The sequence below is a fragment of the Equus asinus genome, chromosome 24, assembly GCF_041296235.1.
Source record: "Equus asinus isolate D_3611 breed Donkey chromosome 24, EquAss-T2T_v2, whole genome shotgun sequence".
NCBI lineage: Eukaryota > Metazoa > Chordata > Mammalia > Perissodactyla > Equidae > Equus > Equus asinus.
Window position 1 is genome coordinate 23652501 of NC_091813.1, and position 21662 is coordinate 23674162.

The 21662-nt window shown below is 46.8% G+C and overlaps 1 protein-coding gene across 5 annotated transcripts in view; it reads left to right on the forward strand.

Moving 5' to 3' along the window:
• The first annotated feature begins 1923 nt into the window (after positions 1-1923).
• MRAP2 (melanocortin 2 receptor accessory protein 2) overlaps positions 1924-21662 on the forward strand; it is a 45400-nt gene continuing 25661 nt past the window's right edge. The window contains exons 1-3 of one of the 5 annotated variants that reach the window (XM_070496498.1): positions 3743-3870; positions 4493-4709; positions 20147-20280. In XM_070496498.1, coding sequence (XP_070352599.1) covers positions 4696-4709; positions 20147-20280 — 148 coding nt within the window. In that variant the 5' untranslated portion in view covers positions 3743-3870; positions 4493-4695. Of the gene's footprint in view, positions 2061-3629; positions 3871-4206; positions 4710-20146; positions 20281-21662 lie in introns of those variants that run through there. The other 4 variants (XM_070496499.1, XM_044757518.2, XM_044757516.2 and 1 more) reach the window with 4 other exon arrangements.

Below are 21662 nucleotides of genomic sequence, written 5' to 3' on the forward strand. Positions count from 1 at the left end.
TGGCCACCATATTGAAATTCTTCAAAATTTTAACTTTGAATTTTGAATTTGTGTTTTGTAAATCTAGTAGTCTGCTAGGGCTGCCATAACAAAATATCACAGACTGGAATGCTTAAACAACAGAAATGCATTTTCTCAAGATGTGGAGACTGGAAGTCCAAGGTCAGGGTGTCAGCAGGGTTGGTCTCCTCTGAGGCTGTGAGCGAGGCATCTGTTCCAGGCCTCTCTCCTTGGCTTGCTGATGGCTGCCCGCTTGCTGCCTCTTCACAAGGTCATTCCTCTGTGCCCAGGTACCCCTGACGTCTGTCTGTGTGTCCTTGTCTCCTCTTCATATAAGGACACTAGTCATATTGAATTAGGGCCCACTCGTATGACCTCATTTCACCTTAATCCTCTCTTTAAAGGCCCTATCTCCAAATACAGCCACATTCTGAGGTACTGGGGGTTAGGGCTTCATCATGGGAAACTGGCGACCACAATTCTGCCCATAACAGCAAGTGAAGTCTGGTGGGGCAATGGAGCATGCACTGAGGGCTGAGTCTTGGCTCACTGTGGTCCTGCCTTCTGCTGCCTCCCTGAGACATGTTCTCAGCTGCCAGCTCCCTGCCTCCTGGCCTGCCGGCTACCCAGCTATGCCCTCCCTTTGCCCCTAGAGGGGACCTGGGTTGGGGAGCTGGGCCAGTCAGGATCCAGCCATCCTTGCCTAGGGCCAGCAGCACCCCTGCACATTTGGAGGTGATTTGGCAGGGGCGAGCCCCGCACCCACTCTGGGTATCCAGTGCATCCTGGCTGATGTTGCAATCCCTTGGGGGTGTCCATGGATTGGGCAGCAGGCTGTGATAGGGGAAACTGACTCCCTCACCTCCCAGCCCAGATCAGTCAGCCGCTTTGAGAGTTTGACTAAAGCTATCAAACCTCTCCTGTGAAAAGTTCACATACACAGGCATCCATGATTTTAGACACTTTCAGGGTGTAATCGACTCTAGGAAGCTAACCTATGGGCCCCATGTGGTTTGGCTCTGCTTACCTTCCCAGCCTCATCTCAAAACTGCTCCCGCCATGCTGCAGCCCTCCTGAAGTATCGCAACCATTGTCTGAATGCATTGTTTTCTTCCATGCTTCCATATTTTTGCATATGCCTGCCATATGCTTTTCTTCATTATCATTCTAAGAAACTACTATATATCCTCCAAAATTAAGGTTACATTCTGTCTTCTCAGTGAATCCTTATTGTCCTTACCTAGGGTAAAAAAAGTGTTCCTTTAGGGCCTCTATGCATCTCTTTCATAAGATTTATAATGCTAACATCTGATTTTTCCTAACTTGTCTGTTGATTCTACTAGATTGCAAGCAGTTTTAAGGACAATAGCTGTGTTTTAATCATTGCTATTTTCACAGTGCCTGGTGCAGAGCTAGCACAGTAAATATAAATGTTTGTTGAATGCTCAGATGAACGCACGCATGAATGAATGAGTGAGTGAGGAGCGGATGAGGTTGTAGTGAAGAGCGCGCACTTTGAAGTCAGACAGTCCTGGGTTTAAATCTTGGCTCTCTGAATGACTAGTGTTGTGACCTTGGGGAAATTATTCTTCAATCTTGGTTTTCCAGTTTCAGAATGGGGCAAACAGAATTTACTCCAAGTAAACTGTAGTCAATTTATACTGACAAACAGCAGCTATAGCTATGTATAACTAAGTCTGATCACTAAATTTCTGTGAGCTTGAAAGGTATTTGGGAATGAAAAAACAAAATTAAAGGACAATGAAGCTGTGTTCTTATCGATTTATTTATTAACAACGACAACAGCAGAAACTCGTAATATGTGCACAGCTTGCAAGGCAGTATGCTAGGACCTGCGGAGGAATTAAATAGAATGCAGCCTACGGAGGAGCTAAGCAGGCTTACAGAGGCAGAGGAGGAGCCCGTGCTAAAGTTAAACTCTAAAATGACAGGTGCCATAAGAGAGATATCAGATTTTAGAATAAGAGCTCATTTGAGGCTGGGGCAGTGAGGAAGGTTTCCTGGAAGAAGTGGCATTTGAGATGGACCTTGAAGGAAAGGTAGGAGGACATTGCTGGTACGGGGGAGGGAAGAAGGGAGCGGATGCAGCCGTGGGGAGACAGAGTTACCTAGGAGAGAAATGGGAGCTCTGCCATCCTGTTGATGATGTTGCTCCCACTAGATGCTGCAGTTTCAGCCTCTGAAACTGACAGTTGGCGGCCTTTTCTATACAGTACAATGTGGCCTGTTCTCTGACTCATGAACCATTGGCACTCTGCCCAAAAGATAGGATTCTGACAGCCAAGGCAGAGACTGGCCTCTTTATACTGTGGCCTCCCTGCAGCAGTGGTTCTGTCTCTCTCTCTGACTGGTTTCTCCTCGCCTTGCCAACATGCGGTACAGGCTCTACTGCACAGGGGGTGATGGATGGCATCCTCATGGACGGGAATGTGCAACGGGAATCAATGCGGAGAATGAGAGGACGACCGAGTCTCATCACAGATGGTCAGATTCTGTCATTTAGAATTAAACTGCCTGTGGATGAGGTTGAGGAATGTACACACCGTTGAAAAGACAGTTTGCAAAATATTTCACTTTACATGTAACGATGAACTAGCTTTAAAAAAAAAAAATCAATGAATCAGATGTCGTTTCCAGGAATCCTTTTCTGGCACCAGGAGATTGAGTTAATCACACCACCAGCAGCCTGCGTGTCTGCTACTGTTGCCGCATTTCCCTCACTGCAGGACAGTGGCGGCTAAGCAAGGGCTTTGGGGTGCCAGCTCCCTGAGCTTGAAGGCAGGCTCCTCCATTCACCAATATATGACCTTGGACAATTCATTTAACACCTCCAAGCTACAGTGTCCTCCTCTGGAAAATGGAAATGGTAATAATACTGCCTGATTTGGTGCCTGTGAGTAGTAAAAGAAATGACGCATAAAATAAAGCACATCTCAGTGTGGGGAACCAGCAAGTGCCTTTTCCCCAGGTACCAGCATGATGTACTCTCTCATCCTCAGTTCTTTACTCAAAAGCCATCTGCACGGTGGGGCCACCTCCCACCACCTGATTTAAAATGGCACCCCCACCCTCAGCATGCTCTGTCCTCTTCCTGACTTACTTTTTCTCTACAGCGCCTATCGCCGTGGCATAGCTACATATTTTACCTCTTGGTTACGTATATTGCCCGTCTCTGGAATGTAAGTTCCAGGAGGCTGTGTGCGCAGCGCCGGATCAGCGTCGGGCCTGGAATAAGGACTCAAATATTTACCGGAAGGGAGTAGTGAGCACCCTCGGCTAACTTGAAACCACTCCTGGCCCGGTCCTAGTCCCTCCTTTTGGGACCCTGTTCGGGGGACATTTGACTATCCATTGGCACCTGTACAAGGGGACAGGAGGAGGAACTAAATTGAGGTGATAACTGAAGTAGCACATGATGGAGCACGCTGGCCTTATTGAACTTGAACCCAAGGCTGAGGATTTTTCATACATCTTGGTCATGCTGCCCCATTCCCTCTCGCTCAGCTCCGGAGCTCCTGTCACCAAAGTTGGCCTGAGGGACCCACTGTAGAGCCCGGGAGGGCAGAGAATTCTCTCCGACTCCCTTTCCCTTTGCTCGCGGCGGGCTCCTCTCCAGACGGAGCCAGGCCCGCGGGAGCAGGAGGGGGCTCGGCCGAGCTCGCCGCCTCCTCCCGCCTCGGCGTCCCCGGGCTCGGGAGGGCCCCGCGGCCGGGCGATCGGGCGGGAGCGCGCGTCCCCGCCGCACCGCGCGCAGCGCCGGGAGCCGGGAGCCGAGAGCCGGGCCGGGCGGCCGCGGAGGCGGCAGCTCACGCACCTCGGGGAGCGGCGCCCGAGGCGGGGCGGCAGCCGGTGAGCGCGGGCGGGACGGGCGGCGGGGCGCCGGGCGCCGCGCAGGGCAGGGCGCGGGGGTCGCGCGGCGCTGGGTCGGGCTTGCTCGGGTTTGGGAGCAGTTTTCAGTTTGCGTTTTTTGTTGGATGGAGCGGGAAGGGGAGAACTGAGGATCCAGGGGGCCCAGGGGAAGGGCGGGGACCCCGGGGAGGGCACCCAAGTTTAAAACCTTCCTCGCAGCCGGCCGATGTGCGCGTCCAGCCAGAGCGCGTCCAGAAGGGCGGGAAGCGGCGGCGCTGGGGCTGGGGTGGGTCCCCCCTCTCGGCTGGGAGGGTCGGGTCACACCTCCGCCCGCCCGGGAGGAGACTGTCCTGCTCTGGTCCGCCCGGCATCACTGTGCCCGCAACAAGAGAGCCCTTGCGGCGCGGGGATGCTGCCGGGCCAGGCGAAACGCAGTCCTCCGGCTCCGGGCGCGCGCCTCCTGCGGGGACCAGCGTTCTCAGAAGGATCCCTGCCCTGACAGTCGTCAATTCATTTTGTTTGCCCTGGGGAACATGCCCGCAGGTCATTTTACTGATTAGAGAGAAATAACGGTTTTGTTTCTCTCCCATGTCCATCCTTTCTGTGTAATTAATTGAGGAAGACAGAGTCGCCTCGTTAGGAACTTGTTTTGAGGCGTGGTTTCCGCCGCAGTCTAGATGACATGGGGAGTCCCGATAATACTCTGGATTTAATCTGACGACAAGGAAACGCTCGATGGTGCTCTGAAAGCGAAAGGACCTTGGGGGAAAGTGTCTGTGCTCCTCCGGGGGAGAGAAGGGAGCTCCTGTAGAGAAATTAATTCTGATGAAAACTCGAAGGTAAGTGGTGGTACTTCCAGTGTACACGTGAAGAAAATTTAGTTGAGATATTAACTAAGTTTTCCAAGCTGAATGCCCCAGTTAACACTAGTGGGGGTGGGGGCCTCTGTGAGGCTGATGTCCCTCAGGTACGTCACTTGCGGCGCATCACCAGGCATGCAGGTAGGGAAGTGGCCTGGGCCTGCAAGGATAAGGTCCAGACGGGAGAGGCTACCATGAGCTGGGGAGCCCACAACGGGGAGTTTTGTTCTGATCAGGAAGAACATCCAGGGTTTATGGAAAAGGAGATGATATTAAGAGGTGACTGGAGGAGGATGAGTTGCTCCCCGTGGATTGCTTTCTTTTCAAAATGACGTGGCCAGCCCAAACTTGGTTAAGAGGGTCTTGAAGCCTGCAACTGGGCTGGATGTTCGAAGCCCAAACGACATGCAGGCTAGAGCAGGCGAGAGAGATGAGAGCAGAGCCAGCAGACTTTTCAAACAAGGGAGATGTGAATCCTGGCAACATTCCAGAAGAAATTCTTAAAGAAGACAGCTCACAACTACCAGGAAACGATTTACAAGACAATTTATGCCAAACTAACTTCTTTCTCTTTTCTAGCACCCTCCTGGGCTGTAGATTGGGGCATGCCATATCCATTGTTTTTCAAATGTGGGTTATGACTCATTAGGGGAAAGATATCAATGTGGTGAGTTGCACCAGCATTTTGTAAAACATGAAATTCAATAGAAGGGGAGAGAAAACATTCGAGTGCATTGTATGTGCAAGGGTAACTATTGTTTTGTGACCTGTGTGTGTTGTTTTTCCTGCCACCTCTGGGTGGATGTGCAGACCTATTGTGGCCGTCCCTAGGCTAACTCCACTCTGCTCACAATGGGGGTCATTTTTTATCTTGCAATTTATATTATCAGCACATTCTGGAAAATGTAGCCTTCCCCTCCGCCATGTTTCTAGGCTCCAGATGCTGAAGTATTTTGCCAATCGAAATTCATCTGTGAATCCTTTATTGTTGACATTTTAATGTCTTCCGTGTGACAGTACCTGACTAGGTGCCTTCCACTGCACAGTCTCCTTTAGTCCTCACAGCTGGGTGGCTGTCATTGTTTAGGTTTTACAAATGGAAGTTCCCAAAGCTAGGGACCTACAAACATTTCAGTCACTGACCATCTCCTCTCCCATCATGGCCGGTCTACAGTGTGTCCTGCCTGTGCAGAGGCATTGTACAAAGTCTCATGCTGTCCCTAAGGAGAAGATGGGGGGAGAGTGGACATACAAGGTCTGTCCCCGCCCCTGCACCTCCGTGGGTCATTCATCAGGAGAAAGACATGGAAGGGACATTTATCAGAGTTGTGGCAACTACAGGTCTGGGAGAATACTCTTTGAGGCCCCTTTTATGTCTGGACAAGAGATAATACTACTAGAATGTTGAGCTCACAGTAGGGTTGAAGGTCTAGTTCTGCATTTAGCTTCAGAGAGTCAATTAAAGGTGTAAAGGCTGGGAGGTCCCCGCTGAGCAGCAGTTCATGTGAAAGGAAAAGCCTGGGGGTTTCCATGGCCCACCGTGCCCTGAAGGAGCCGTAGTGTGAAGCAGCCATTCAATAGCAAACTTGGGTTGCCTTTTTTCACAGACATATGTATGGTGCTTACCATGTGCCAGGCATACTTAGGAGTGCTTCACAATTTTATCTCAATCCCTGTAACAACCCAGTGAAGTAGTGAAGGCACACAGGGGTTAAGTACTCTGTCCAAGGTTATGTAGCCAGTAAGTAGAACTGGGATTAGAACCTGGGCCCTTAACCACTGCCGTCTGCCCCCACCCTGTGGCGTTTCCATCACAGGAGCCCAGGGTCCACTGTACTCAGCCTCAAGTCTGGCGGCCCCTGTATAGAGGACAAGGCCCAACTTCAGGGTATCCAGAGGGAGGTGACCTGGCTAAGGAGAGTCCGAACACCCGACCATGTGAGGAGCAATGAGGGTTTAACCTGCAGAGAGGAGCCGCGGCCGGTAAGGAGGCCAGTCCTGAGACGTCTGAGGAAGAGGAAGTAGGTTTGTTCCTGGTGGCAGGTCAAGCCAGTGCTGGGTGACCTCCCGTCAGGACTGGGGAGAAGATTCCCCACCGGGTGAGGGATCTGTTGAATTTATTTCCCTGAGTGCCCCTGTCAATGCTCAAATTCCTCAATTTTATTAGATATATGAGTAAAAATAATTGGAAATTAATCATCTGTCGTAAGCATTTATGTGTATGTGTAAATAGGGCACTAAATTTACTGAGGCACACATTCAAGTTATGTGAAATTCCACAGGAAGGTGCTAGACTACCAGGTAGAAATTTCAAGGGAGATATTTGAGAACTTTTCCATAACTCACAAACCCCACTGGCCCCTTCAAGAATATGAGGATTGAGAGGGGAGGTTTTGTTAGAGAGGTTTCTTCGGCGAGGTCTGTCATCAATTCCTTCATCCCGAGGCTAGTGAGGGGGCTTTCATGGGACCACTCGGTGAGCTGTACGTGTGTTTCCTGCATTTGCGGCTCACGTGGTGGCCGGGGCAACAGCATCACCTGCCTTCCCAGAGTTCGTCGGGGCAAAGGATGCCTGAGGATTTCCTGGGGACCAGTGGGGCCACGTGGGAGAGAGGGCTGGCCTGGAGCTGCTCTAAGTTCAGCCCAGCAGCTAGAGTTTCCAGAAATCAAGAGGCTAAGGTGAGCAATCAGATGAGGGAGAATGAGTGTCACGGAAGCACCCACAAGGAGAGTGTTTGAAGATAGTCAATACTGTCTCGTCCTCGTCCTCCTGCTTTGATCTTGGAGAGGTGAGAAACTGACCAGCGGCTGGGCATGAGGTGGAGGAGGAGAAAAGAGGCCAACCATCCCCAAGTCCATGCAGAAGACCAGCTCACGGCAGGGGCCGGCTGGGATGGGGCGACAGATTTAATGGTGTAACCAGGTTGGAGTTTCTTTATTTCCAGGCTGGGCATTTTAATTCTTTAGGGACTTTGAAATGGTTACTTCAGCAGAAAAGCCATGGGATCTGCTCAGGTGTTCGTCTGAGGCCAGGGAAGATGGCCTCACTGGATGCATTTTAAGAGGCAGTGGACGAGAAAAATAAAATTGGCATTTGACGGAGTCCCCCAGTTGTGCTGGCTCAGAACATGGGTTCTATGTGCTTGGGTTGAAATATTCCAGATTAGCAGCCTGCTTGCTTGATGTTACACATACTTCAGGCAAAGGAAGACTCGGGGGTAGCAGCATTTAGAAAAGGAAAGAAAATGTTTACTTGCCCCGAGTCCAAGGGCGCTGGGCTTCAGAAGACTGGCTCGTCAGATGAACATGTAATAAATGCTTGCAGGAAAACACCCCATAAAGTGACCAGAGTTCTCAAGCGTACGTTAGTCCGTTGTTCATGGTGGAGAACGGCTTTCTCACACGGTTGTCATATTCCCCAAAGCCATGACTTATCTTCAGACATCCACTAGCAAAGAGGGAAAAAACTGATCTTTTCTTAGGGAGGCCAGGCTTATGAGATGTGTTCAAGGTTTTGTTATTTTGGGGACCAACTTCAGGGCAGAGTGGCCATGTTGTTTCTGGCTTATTTCAGAGTCAAAGTGGTTATTTTTTTTCTTGACTGGAGTATAAGCAGTGCATGGTCCCATAGGAAAGAGAGAAGAATGCATCTCTGCTTCTCCCTCCACGCAAATGTGATTCTTTTCACTCCGTGATGGTGCTGCTGAGGTGGGAAGGTAGAAAGCGGAAGGTGAGAATCTCTTTATGAGATGCTAAAATTATGGAGGTTAAAGTCTGGGTTTAATTGTTGCTTAAGTCTGTGGCATTTTTGCCTGACTAGAGAACATTAGTAAATTTTATAACCCTTTAAGTGAAAATAATGTACAAACTTCAAATTCTTATTCTCTTCAGAGGTGTGTTTGTCATTCATTTTCCTCATCCCTGGTGACAGCAAAAACAGCTAACGCCGAAGGTGGGCGGCCGAGGGAGCTGCTTCTGACTGGTTGGCTCCGAAGTTGCCTGGTTGATCAAGAAGGAAAATTAGGGGATGAATGAGGATATGTGGTTGTAAACATCACCTGTTTTTCTCCAAACCTTCGCGTGAATCGTCCCAGAAAATATAATTCTATCTTGCGTAAAAAAAAAAAAAAAAAAGGAAAGAAACTAAAGATGAAGATCTGAAGTTCCAGAAACTCTATCATGTAAACCAACTATATTCCTACCAGTTCCTCTTTAAAATTTCCCCTAGTTTACCTCGGTCAGAGAGGAGAGTTAACCCATAGCTGTGGGAGACCAAAGCAGAGGCCACGGCTGCCAGAAGCAAGTATATGTTTATCTTGACCATTCGTTTAATATTTGCAGTGTACTCTGTACCAGATCTGTAGTTATTTGATATAAAAAAATAAATCCTCCAGGTCTTTTCTTACAATTGCTGCTCCAGGAAGATGAGCCAGGTGGGCCCAAGACTTTGGTGGCTATTTGGCCTCGTCAGTCCTAGGCAAGCACAGGGGGGACCTACTTTCTGCCCCTCGCTTTACAAGGCCCCCTCTGGCTCTCTTCTGGCCGGGCCCTCCCTGCACGTTGAGGAGGCCCCGGGGTGCCTGGAGCCTCAGCTGCCCTCCTCCACCGAGCTCTCGTTTGCTTGTGATCAGGGACTGTCCTAAGGTGGGAGTGGGTGGGCTAGGCGGAGGAACTAGAGGCCACACACCCTGGTTTAAGAAATCCAGACCTGGGAGGACAAGATGATCATTAGAAAGTGCAGCTTTCCCGCAGCTCTGTCTTGAGCTCTTAAATATGCCGCCGTGTTAGTTTAAATTTCCTTTTCTGTGGAACAGAGATTGAAATACCCCATCCTTCTCCTTCTTGCTTGTTTGTGAAAAGAATGGTTCAGCTCAGGGCTGTAAAGAATGGTGTGTGCTGCCCGAGACAGATACCAGGAGCAATAAATACAAAGCAGGCTCGTTTGCCAAATCATCCTCAAGGTGATTTAAGAAAGGCCAGTCTCTTTCTCCTTAGTCTCACTGTGCCCAGTGTTTCAACACTCCACTAATTAAAATGGACAGGGCGTTGTTTTCCTAGTACCGTTAAAATGGGAATTCACCCGGCGGTGAGGTGATGTTTTCTAACAGCAGTTGGATGAATCAGTGTGAGGGTCCAGTGAGAGGCAGTCTGATCCTTAGGGAGTCTGGTTTGTGCTGTCTTCTTATTCAAATGAGAGATTCCAGTGATCAGGCGATGGGATTTGAGAAAAAAGAGAAAGTCCTCGTGGGCTGAAATCGCTGGACAGGACTCCGTGGGGGAGGTGGTAACTGAGCTCTGCTCGCAGAGGTAGGCAGGAAAGGAGAGAGAGGAATGGCAGACCGGGCTGGCAGGTGGAATGGAGCAGGCAAAGGCTCAGAGGACCATCTTTGAGGGCCTCTCCCAGGTTTCTGTGCCATTATGAGCCATCCTTTTCTTCATGACCCTGTTGCACCTGTTGTCTGTTTGTGTCATCAGGCTGTTGTTGCTCCCTAACCTGTGTGTGTGTGTGTGTGTGTGTGTGTGTGTGTGTGTGTGTGTGTTTGAGAGGGTAAAGTTCAGCAGGGGAGAACATGATTCCAAATACAAGCCTGAATTGTTTGAGGGTACAGGCCTTGACCTTTCAGACCCCACTCAATCTCTTATAGTTGAATCACAGTGTTCGAATATCCTTGTTGGGCTGAATTGACTCATACTAATTTTAGCATGTTCAAAACTAGTGTTCTTCCTCCCTGAAGGACATGTTGATAAGAACGTAATAAATCTATTTGTTGAAGATGGCGTTTGGTGGGATAGATTAATGGCATTTGGAAAATGGTTTTCTTTCCAAAAATATATTTGTGGGTTAGTGACGATAGGAGTGGTTGGTATAGTAGGTCATTTTTAATGGCCTTTCTAGGACAGTTTATTTAATTAATTCCTCAAAGAGAACACTGGTTTGTAAAAATTAATTTCAGCAGCTGAGTTAGTTTGCGAGGGCTGCCATAACAAAATACCAAAGCCGGGGTGGCTTAAACGACAGAAATGCGTTTTCTCATGGTCTGGAGACTGGAAGTCGAAGGTCAGGGTGTCGGCAGGGTTGGTCTCCTCTGAGGCTGTGAGGGAGGAATCTGTTCCAGGCCTCTCTCCTTGGCTTGCAGATGGCCGTCCTCTTGCTGCCTCTTCACATGGTCGTTCCTCTGTGCACAGGTGCCCCTGAGGTCTCTCTGTGTGTCCTTGTCTCCTCTTCTTATAAGGACACTAGTCAGATTGGATTAGGGCCCACCCATATGACCTCATTTCGCCTTAATCACCTCTTTCAAGGCCCTGTCTCCAAATACAGCCACATTCTGAGGTACTGGGGGCTTGGGCTTCAATATATGCATGTTGGGGGGACACAGTTCAGCCCATAACAGCACCATATCTGTATTTCACTATAGAGATACACACACACATTGTGGATATCACTCACTCATAGGTCGGGAGTTGGAGCCAACTTGACAAGATATAAGAATAACAACAAACATACACATGCACACACACGATTTTTACAAATAGACACACACTATTGAGTTTGTGATGCAACTGGAAAGCAACCTAGTATTTATTAAGTTACAGAATCTTAGATCTGGAAGGGAATTTCACCATGTGCATTTCTTTCAGTCCTTTTCCTTTGCTTTCAGAGGAGTGAATATTTAAGCCATTTCAGTGGCTAGTATGTGAAGGCAGTGGGCAGAGGTAACATAATGCAGACCTGCACGGAAGTATCTGCTTGCTGGGAATAGATTGATGTCAGGCTGCCCCTCTCCTTTCTTGGAGATTATTTCTTGACTGATTGGAGGGTGTTTAATATGACCTTTTGTCTATGAAATGATAATTGTTAATGGTAGTTATTTTTTAAAATTTCCTTTACTTGGTAAAATAAAAATGTCAGCAACCCTATTTTCCAGGTCCATGAGATCTCCCTGGTCTCCAAAAAACACTCCCCAGAGACTGGAGCCAGTTCTGTGAGATTAAGGCACTTCCTCTTTGTCATTGGGAAGCAAGTGACTTTAAATGGAATCCATGAGAAGGCCCTGGAAGCTTTGGGCTGATGCCTTGTAATGGACTTATGCTGAAATGAGCTGGGCTAATGACAGGGACAACGGAAGGTGGAGCTTATCCAAAGGAGAGTTTGGGACACAGTCAGTGTGTTTCCAGGACTAGTCAGGGTGAAAGGACCGTGGCTGGCACAGAACAGTATTCTTCAAGCTTCTCCCTGGCGTAGAGAAGGGTGGTTCCTCACAGCATACACAGAGTATTCTTTTTATGTGGCAAGGAATCACCACAAGGGCTGTGTCCTTGAAGACTGGCCATGAGGAAGGCCCTCGTGGGGAGGGTGCCTGCGTGTCCCAGCACCATCTTTTGTCCCGTGGGGTAGTCTTTTGCTTTGAGGAGCTCTCAATTACCCTCCACGACGCCCACTCCCCACCAAGGACATTGGTCGGGAAGTGCTGATTTTTATTATTTTTACTTTAAAAACTTTTTAGAATTATTTTTTATTTTGATAAAATATACATAACATAAAATTTGCCATTTTTAAGTGTACAACACAGGGCCAGCCCTGATGAACTAGTGGTTAAAGTTTGGCACTATTACCACTTTGGTGGCCCAGGTACATTTCCGGGTCACGGAACCAAACCACCCGTCTGTCAGTTGCCATGCTATGGCGGTGGCTCACATAGAAGAACTAGAAAGACTTACAACTAGGATGTCCAACCATGCACTGGGGCTTTGGGGAGGAAAGAAAAAGAGGAAGACTGGCAACAGTTGTTAGGGTGAATCTTTCCCTGTAAAAAAAAAAAAGCATTAAGTGTACAATGCAGTGACATTAAGTACATTCACATTGTTGTGCAACCATCACCACTATCCATCTCCAGAACTTTTTTATCATCCCAAAGTGAAACTCTGTATCCCTTACACAATAACCCCCATTCCCTCATTCTCCCAGCCCTTGGCAGCCATCATTCTACTTTCTGTCTCTATGAATTTGACTACTCAAGTACATCATATGAGAGGAATCATGCACTATTTGTCTTTGTGTGTCTGGCTTATTTCACTTAGTATAATGTTTTGAAGGTTCATCCATGTTGTAACAAGTGTCAGAATTTCCTTCCTTTTGAAGGCTAATAATATTCCGTTGCCTGTGCATACTACATTTGGTTTATTCATTCGTCTGCTAGTGTACATTTGAATTGCTTCCACTTTTTGGCTATTGTCAATAATGCTGCTATGGACCTTAGTGTACATACCTGTTGGAGTTCCTGCTTTCAGTTCTTTTGGGTGTACACCCAGAGGTGGAATCGTAAGGTAGTACATGCTTAAATTTTTGAGGAACTGCTATACTGTCTTATAATTATAGCAGCTACATCAGTTTACATTCCCACCAGCAATACACAAGGGTTCCAATTTCTCTACATCCTTGCTAATGCTTGTTGTTTTGTTTGCTTTTTTATAATGATCATCCATTGGATGTGCAATGGTATCTCATGATGCACTGCTTTTTGAGAGTTGGTTCTTTGACTCTAGTACTTTTAAACATACTTTTACTGAAGGCTCAAGAATAGAGCAAAAATAGACAGCAATGGGACCGAGAAAACCTAACTGTGCTGGGGTGATCAACTTGAGATTCTACCGGTGTCCTCAACATGCCTAGAAATTGTTGAAGTACAGACCAAGAAAAGCAAGGTCCAGAAAGAGACAGGAGTTAACCCTATGACATTTCTGTGGTGAGGACCCCAACTCTACCATGGGAGCAGCCTCACTTTGTGCCTGCAACGGGGCGTTCATATTGGGGTGCAAGACAAACAGCACAGCATCCTGACACATGCGTAGCAGGGTAGAGGAGTAGAGCTCTATTTTATCGTGTTACATAACTCCTTTGCCCTAAGTCCACATTCACCAGCTAATCTTCTGATCTTAAATTTTGTTCCCCAGACTGTGTAAAACATGTGCTCTGATCTGCTTGGACATTTTATTCCTCATTGTAATTCAACAAATTGATGATCTGGCTATAAATCATTCTTCTATGTTTGGCCAGCGTGACTCAGCTGATCAGGGCTTCCTCACCCCCGGAGGACCATGAAAACCCAGCTTCCTACATCTGCAGAGTTGGGGCTGCAGTGTGGCGGCCAGGGGCCCCCCAACACATATCTTAGGGCCATGCTTCATTTCTTGGGAAATCCTCTCCAGCAGAGGTTTTATAACTTCCTTTTGGGGTGTTTTTTCCCTGTGTGGGCATAATATTCTTCTCAATCTTCAGCTGAAGTCTCTGTTAGAATGGGAGAACTCTGCTCCCAGGTTCAGGGTTGAGAAAGAGAGTGAAACAAGATAATTTTGTGCTTCTCCACATTATGAGAAACTGATTCAACAAGTATTTATTGTGTGTCTGCTATGAGCCAGGCCTCATGCACATTGCTGGAAATACAGCAGTGAGCAAAGCAGAGGAGGCCCCTGTCTGGTTAGTACTTGGGGAAGAGAGGGCAGAGGAAAGAGAAGGCCCTAGAGGTTTGGTCCGTGCAGTCCTCTCATAGTCTGTACTGTGGTGCACGGTGAAGATCTGATTTTAGATGGTCAAGCATGATTCCTTGCTGGATTTGTTGCCTCCAGAAGTGCTTTAGGAATATCCAGCTAGCTGGTCCCACCATAAGCCCGACTCATAATTATGCAGTATCTCATTTGATTTCTGTGTGCTCCTGCCCACCTAGATGCTGGTAAGCTGGGTGTACCATCAGTTGTGGTTTGAGTGCTGGGCACCCCTCTTTGCAATGAGGGAATTAAGCTTCTAATGCTGTGGTTCAGAAATTCCGACCTTGGGCTCCTGAGGCTCGAGAGCGCGGCCTGGCCAGACTTTACCTTTGGTTTCTCAGATGCCTTTGCTGGAGAGAGATTGGGTGATGGGTCAAGAGGGTGACTTCTCTGTGGTGTGCTGGGGACAGTTGTTCCGAGGAATAGGAGGAAGAAAGACATAAGAGCAGGTAGCTAATGAGACCTTTATGGCCCAGGCCAGAACAGAGGTTGGTGTCCCGGGTGGCATGCCCACTTTTGAAATTACAGGATTAAAGAGAGAGGTGACAGAATGCCTGCAAGTGGGAATTTTGATCTCAAATCTGAATGGGTTCTTAGGTCTTCTTCCTGCATAGAGGCTGGTCACCCTGGGTCTTTGGATCTGTGGCGTCTGCTGGCAGCTTCTTGGAGTGCCTTTCTGGCTGTGCTGTCGGTTGTGTGCATGTGTACGTGTCTGCATGCTCAATTTTCAGGATCTGTGGGCATCTTTTGGATCTTAATGTGCTGGTCCTGTGCCTGAGTTGGTGGTCACTTAGAAAACTCATCTGCTGATGTTTACCCCTTAACCTGGAAATAAAGATTGTCCAATTCCGAGGAAACAGCCCCCTTGGGATGTGTACCCATCATAACCCACCGAGGATATTGATGAAGAGCCTTTATTCACTGCACAGAAGGTTCCATGTCCCGTACAGCTCCCCAAATTCCAGGAGGTGGAGAGAATTCTTGACTTGTCTTTAAGAAGGAAAGAGGGTTCCCAGGAGTGCGTGGGAAGCTGGGTTGGAGGAGGATTGAACAGCCAGCAGAAAGGATGAAAGTGTTGGGAACATGGATGGGAGAAGGGGTGATGTTTAGGCAGACGTGACAGTGTCTGGGGCCAGCTAATCACGCTTTCTCTATTTGGGGTTGAGGTCTTCCCTCCCTCCCCCAGCCTCGTAAGCTGGCTTAACCTACCTCATGTACACCTGGAAAAGATAAGCTGCCTTTCCGCATGTGGCTTTGAAGTGCAGGCATAGTTTTTCATTCTCTTTTTTGTTGGCAAGGGTGCTTTCAACTGCTCAAAAGAGCAATTAGTCTCTCTGCGCTGTTCCAGGAAGCTTGTTTAGGATATATTTCCTCTGGAACAAGTTATTTTTAATGATGCTAACATTATGAAGAAATCCGACATTGAGAAAATCTCCCCAGAGATGCTCAGGAGCAGCGGAGGCGCAGAAGGCAGCTGTTCCTCCAGCTCTGCATTTCCTGTCTGCTATGTTCAGGAGCGAGCAGCTGCCTGCTTTTCCGCAGCCCTCCTCACCCCCACTATGAGGAAGCCCTGGTGCCAGACCAGCTCTCCCTCCCTGTGTGTTATGGCCCAGACATTCCTCGCTGTGGTGAGAATATCAGACTCTGGGGGCTGCCACCCAGACATGCTGGCAGTTTCTAAATGGCGAAACGGTGCCAGCTCTGCTTCTGCAAAGCTCAGAAAGGCAACCCTGGGCTTCAATTATGGGTGTTATACAAAATGCTTTCTATAGCCTTTTGGTTGTTCTTGGTCCTTGTGCATTTGATGGCCCAAGCTGATTAATTTGAAACTTGGAGGAAAAAATATGGCCTCATGGAGTTTTCCAAGGGTGCTAGGTGACTGCTTGAAAGGAGAGGCCAGAGGTTCTGTCCTCCAGACCTATCTTTGGGATTCAAGAGCTGAGAGGAGATAGCCAGTGAAAACAGAAGCCTTTTATTGCAGGCTGCCAAGATGGTTTCTGCTCTGGGAGAGGCCGTCCAGCATTTCATTCTCCTTCCCCAGAGAACCTCGGCTAGGCTGGCTCTGTTATCACTCACTCTTGTCTCCAGGTGTTTCTCAGGGCTTTCTTCTTCTCCTAAAGGATGGTCTTTCCACTGTCAGGAGCTGTGCATGCATGACTTTCATTCCCTTTTGGTCTCCATCCGTCTCCAAATAGTTCATGTAGATGAACAGAAATAGTGTAAGGGAGCGAAAAAGAAGGAATGAAAAAACACTTTCTCTATGGTAAGTGAGGGGTTGATATTTCTTCATACCTAACTCCTTTACAGATAGATTTTATTTGCTGTTCCTGGCCGGGCCAGTGAGGGTGGTTGGAATGCTTCTTTCTGGCCTGAAAGAGTAGCGAGAAGACCTGCAGTCCTGTGGGCCTGGGCAGCCACAGACAGGGGTCACCACTGCCTGCCGACGTGGGGCACAGCATAGCTGTGGGAGTGCTGCTCAGGCAGAGAATGCAAAACACTCTCCCATCTTTATCTTCTTCATTGTTTTATGTACTTGTGCTATTTTTCTGTTATCCATTTTGGTGCAAGATGAAGCCTAGAGCCTCTCTCTGCTCTGCTTATTACATTGGTTGTAATGCTGATTTCCGATAAAAATAATAGGATCTAACCAGACTTTATCTTATTTTCCTTAAAAAAAGAGAGATTATTGCCATATTTATCACTTGATGGAGCAGCATGAGTCCCACGATGTATGTGTTTCTTATTATAATTTTTAAACCATCTAAACAAATGTCTTTTGAGTTATTTTTTTATTGTTATTTTAGTCATTTGTCTAGAGCACGTAGATCAATGAACCACATGGTGAATTTGATAGGAATTGGCTGTTAGGGGAGTTGGTGATGTCTGAAGAACAAGCCTGGGCTTTTCTATCCCAGACTCAGATTTCTTAGCTTGTAATAGTAGTGCTGGCTGCTGGTTACTGATCTTAACCTGGGTCCTGGCTCCTCACATTTCGTGCAACATCACATTTAATCCTTACAGCAACTCCGTGAAAATAAGTACTGTTATCATCTTCATTTAGATCATTTTTTTCCCGTGGCTCTAGAGGAGGTGTTGGCAAACTTTCTGTAAAATAACAGAAAGTAAATATTTTATGCTTTTTGGACCGTACTATCTCTGTTGCAGCTGCTCAGCTTTGTTGTTCTAACACAAGAGAAGCCATAAAAATACAAAACAAACAAGGGTGGCTGTGTCCCAATAAGACTTTATTTATGGACTCTGATACTGGAATTTCATATAATTTCCTCATGTCATATGAAACACCATCCTGTTGATTGTTTTCAACTATTAAAAAATGTAAAAACATTCTTCACTTGCAGGGTGTTCAAAAACAGGCGGTGGGCCGGATTTGCCAACTCAGCTGTAGATGACAGGAGAAGGCAGGGAAAGAGGAGTGGGTGAGGGTGGGGTTGTTAGGAGGAACACTCCTGGGGGGTGAACAGCACGTGTGCAGGTCACAGAGAGCATTAAGTATTTGAGGAACTGCAAGAAATGCAAGTGCCCGTAGGTGGGGTACGAGGCAGAGAAGAGGAAAGAGCAGGGCCCAAGTCACGACCTTGTAGGACATGTTAAGTATTTTGGACTTTGTCCTTAGAGTAATGGGAAACCTAAAAGTATTAAGCAAAGGAGTAACAAGGGCAGTTTGTCTTTTTAAAAGATCGTTGGCTGATGTGTGGAGGGTGGATGACAATAGGTTAATAAGAGTAGAAGCAGAAAAACCAGGTAGGAGGCTGGAGAAGTGGGCCAAGTGGGTAATGATGGTGGCTACTAGTGACCATAGCCAAAACCGTTTCCTGATAGCAGCATCCTCAGCCAGTCAGGATGATCACTTCTGCAGATGAGGAAAGTGTGGCTGGAGAGATGAGTGTCTTGCCTGGCCACATAGCAACTGGAGGTAGAGCAAAGGCGAAGACCCTGGTCTTCCAACTTCAGATCCAGCGCCTTTTCTTCCTGCATGGTGTGAAATTCTTACCATTCTCAAACAGAACCTACGTTTATCCTAATCTACCATCATCTCTAAACCCTCTAACGGAAGAGCTACTTCTCTCCCACACAATTCTTTTCTTCTGGAGAAGGGCTCATAAGTGAGGATAGTGCTTCTGGGGTTGGCGTTGTTAATTTTCATTTCCTGAGGAAATTTATTTCATCATTGAAGGAAATAATCTCTTGAGGAAATAATCTCTTGTTCAAACACTAGAAACGCCAAAGGTGATACCATGGTAATGGTTTTATGTTATTTTAGTGCTGGTGTTAGAACGGTAGCTGAAAACTTACTTAAAGGTCAGTTTTCCTTAAAATTTGTGTAGCTTTCTTTCCCATGTGAGAACTGTTGCTTTCATTTGGAGGAATGCTTGGTCTGGCGGGGCACTCAGAGTCACAGTCCAGTTCTGATACTGGCATGCATCTCTGGATCAGAGCACACCATCTTTTAAACAACATGATGCGAAAGGGTTTGGATCTGTTTCTGCGGGGTCCAGGGCTGGGGGTGGGGGAGAAGGGAAGAGGGAAAGGTGAGACTCATGCTTTGGGGCAGAGGGGGTGGTAGTGATTTTTGCCTCAGTTTCCCTGGGGGTTGTGCTCTGTGTGCTGAGTGATACTAACCTGTGGGGGAGTGGGAGAAGGGGAACTTCAGAAAGCTCTTGGCAGGTGGGACCCAGTGGTGGTGACTGCTCAGTGATTCTTGGTTTTGGTTGGTATTTCTTTCAAGTTTCCCCGTATATTACTGTTATTTGTCAATTTGTATTCTTTCTCCATTGTAAGGGAAGGTCTGTGAGGTCTGGGGCTGTCTCTCAAGCAGCTCCTTTGTCCCACAATGTACAGTGTCTTGCATACAGTAGATGCTCAGTGTTGAATACTGGCTCTATTGACTTGTCACCTTTTGCATCCATGCTGCTCAGTGCAACCTCTTCTCTCAAAGAAGCCAGAGTTGTGTGTGTGTGTTTGTGTGAGGAAGATTGGCTCTGACCTACATCTGTTGCCAGTCTTCCTCTTTTTTTTGCTTGAGGAAGATTGTTGCTGAGCTGATATCTGTGCCAATCTTCCTCCATTTTATGTAAGATGCCGCCACAGCATGGCTTGACGAGCAGTGCTAGGTCCACGCCTGGGATCTGAACCTGCGAAACTTGGACCGCCAAAGCGGAGCGTGTGAACTTAACCAGTATGTCACCAGGCTGGCCCCAGAAGTCAGAGTTTTTTAATCTAAAATCATCACAAAGAATATACTTGAGACATCCTGAAAATAGGACAAATTTCAGGAGCAAACTGGGCAAGATTTGGACTTACATTGAGGATCTTCTCGTATTATATGATTTTTGTTGCTCATTTCTCTTTTTTCCACCCCATTTCATTAGACTAAGGTTGCATGTCTTTACTGTTGCATCGTAGGTGCTCAATAGGTAGATACTGAGCTAGTTCACTTCTGACACTGATTTTATTTATTCTCTCTAGGCTCCTTACATACTCATGCAGTTATTGGTGGTGAGGCTGAAGTTGTAAGCTCAGGCTTTGTGATGTGTTGTCTCCCTTCCTTCTTCCATCAGTTATTGAAAGTTGATTATGTGGTAGGCACTGGGTTAAGTTCTGGGGACAACAGGAAAAGAAGACATGGTGTCTGATTTCAAATACATTCTAGTCTAGTGGAGAGAGAAAAGGAAATAATGGCCACATGGTAGGAGGTGCAGACAGCCAGTGAGGGCCCCTCCCTGACTTGGTTGATAAGACCTCCCTGAGGACTTTGCCTGCTCGACTCCTGAATGTGGTCAAGAGCAATGAGAGTCCCTGTGCCATCCTGGATGAATTAACGGTTCTGCACTTGCCTTTCTCCGTTTGTGCAGGGTGGAGATGTCTGCCCAGAGGTTAATTTCTAACAGAACGTCCCAGCAATCCGCATCTAATTCTGATTACACCTGGGAATATGAGTATTATGAGATCGGACCAGTTTCCTTTGAAGGACTGAAGGCTCATAAATGTAAGTCTTATACAATTCCCCATTGTGAGCATAATATGCATTTGCCTAAACCTGTGAAATCCCCAGTGATTACTTTTCCTGAACATTCTTTTTCACAGAACACTGTCCTCTACCCCCTCAAGCCCCAGACAACAAAACATAGGCTGATTACTCAGGGATGGCGTTACAAGAGGGCCTTGGTGATTCTGAGCGATGAAGAACTCAAAAGATTCCCTTAGTGGGGAAATATGAATCAATGTCATTCTCAAATTGCAGTATTTTCTTAAAGCATTAACGATTCCAGCTCTTCCAAACTGTTTGAAAATTTGGATTATCAAAAATGTGTGCAAAATAAAATCTGGCACTCTTATTTGAAGAACCTTTTTTTGTAACACTTGCTCAATGGCATTCTTTCAGCCTCGTTGGTTTTCTGGAGCCGTGGAGAACAGTCGATCTGTGTGTTCATAAAAACGGACGAGAATAGCCTGCGATCATTCCTAACTCAGTGTTATAGGCATGAATTGTGTTTCATGTTATTGGAGTGATAAATGATCCAGCACAAAGCAAGGAAATAGAATCCTGTGAAAAGTTACTGTTCAACTCCAGTCGTAACTGAATGCTGACCAGCCAACATTGAGGCATCTTTGTTTTCTTAAGTAGAGTTGACGTAATAAACGGGAGCTGCTGCCCCCTCCCTTGTCCTGTCGTGTTACCTGTAAATACTCCAGAGATGTTTGGTTGTTTCAGAATGAACATCCGCAGCACTACAAAAATTTTAGGTTCTTAACTGATTCAGATTAATAGGAAATATGAAAGAGATTAGAATGGAGATGCAAATGTGGCAAAGGAAGTGCTTTCACTCCTGTAGTATTTCCTGGCCGCTGCCACTCTGACGTGTCTTGGCGTTCAGGATCCCTCACACCCACTTTCTGCTCCCTTGCAAGGAGGACTGTCTATTTTCTTTCAGCTTTATTGAGGTGTAATGGGCAAATAAAATTGGAATATATTTAAAATGTACAAAGTGATGATTTGATATATGTTTACATTGTGAAAGGATTCCCCACTTTGAGTGAACAATCCATTATCTCAGATATTTCCCTTTATTTTATTTTTTTGGTAAGAATGTTTAAGTTGTACTCTGCTGCAAATTTCATTTATACAATACAGTGTTATCAATTATACTCACCACGTTATATGTTAGATCCTCAGACCTTATTCAATTTATAACTGAAAGTTTGTACCCTTTGACCAAACTTTCCCTATTTCCCTCACCACTAGCCCCTGGCAACCACTTTTCTACCCTGTTTCTATGTGTTTGTTTGTGTTTTTATTAGATTCCACATATAAGTGATACCATGCAGTATTTGTCTTTCTCTTTCTGGCTTATTTCACTTAGCGTAATG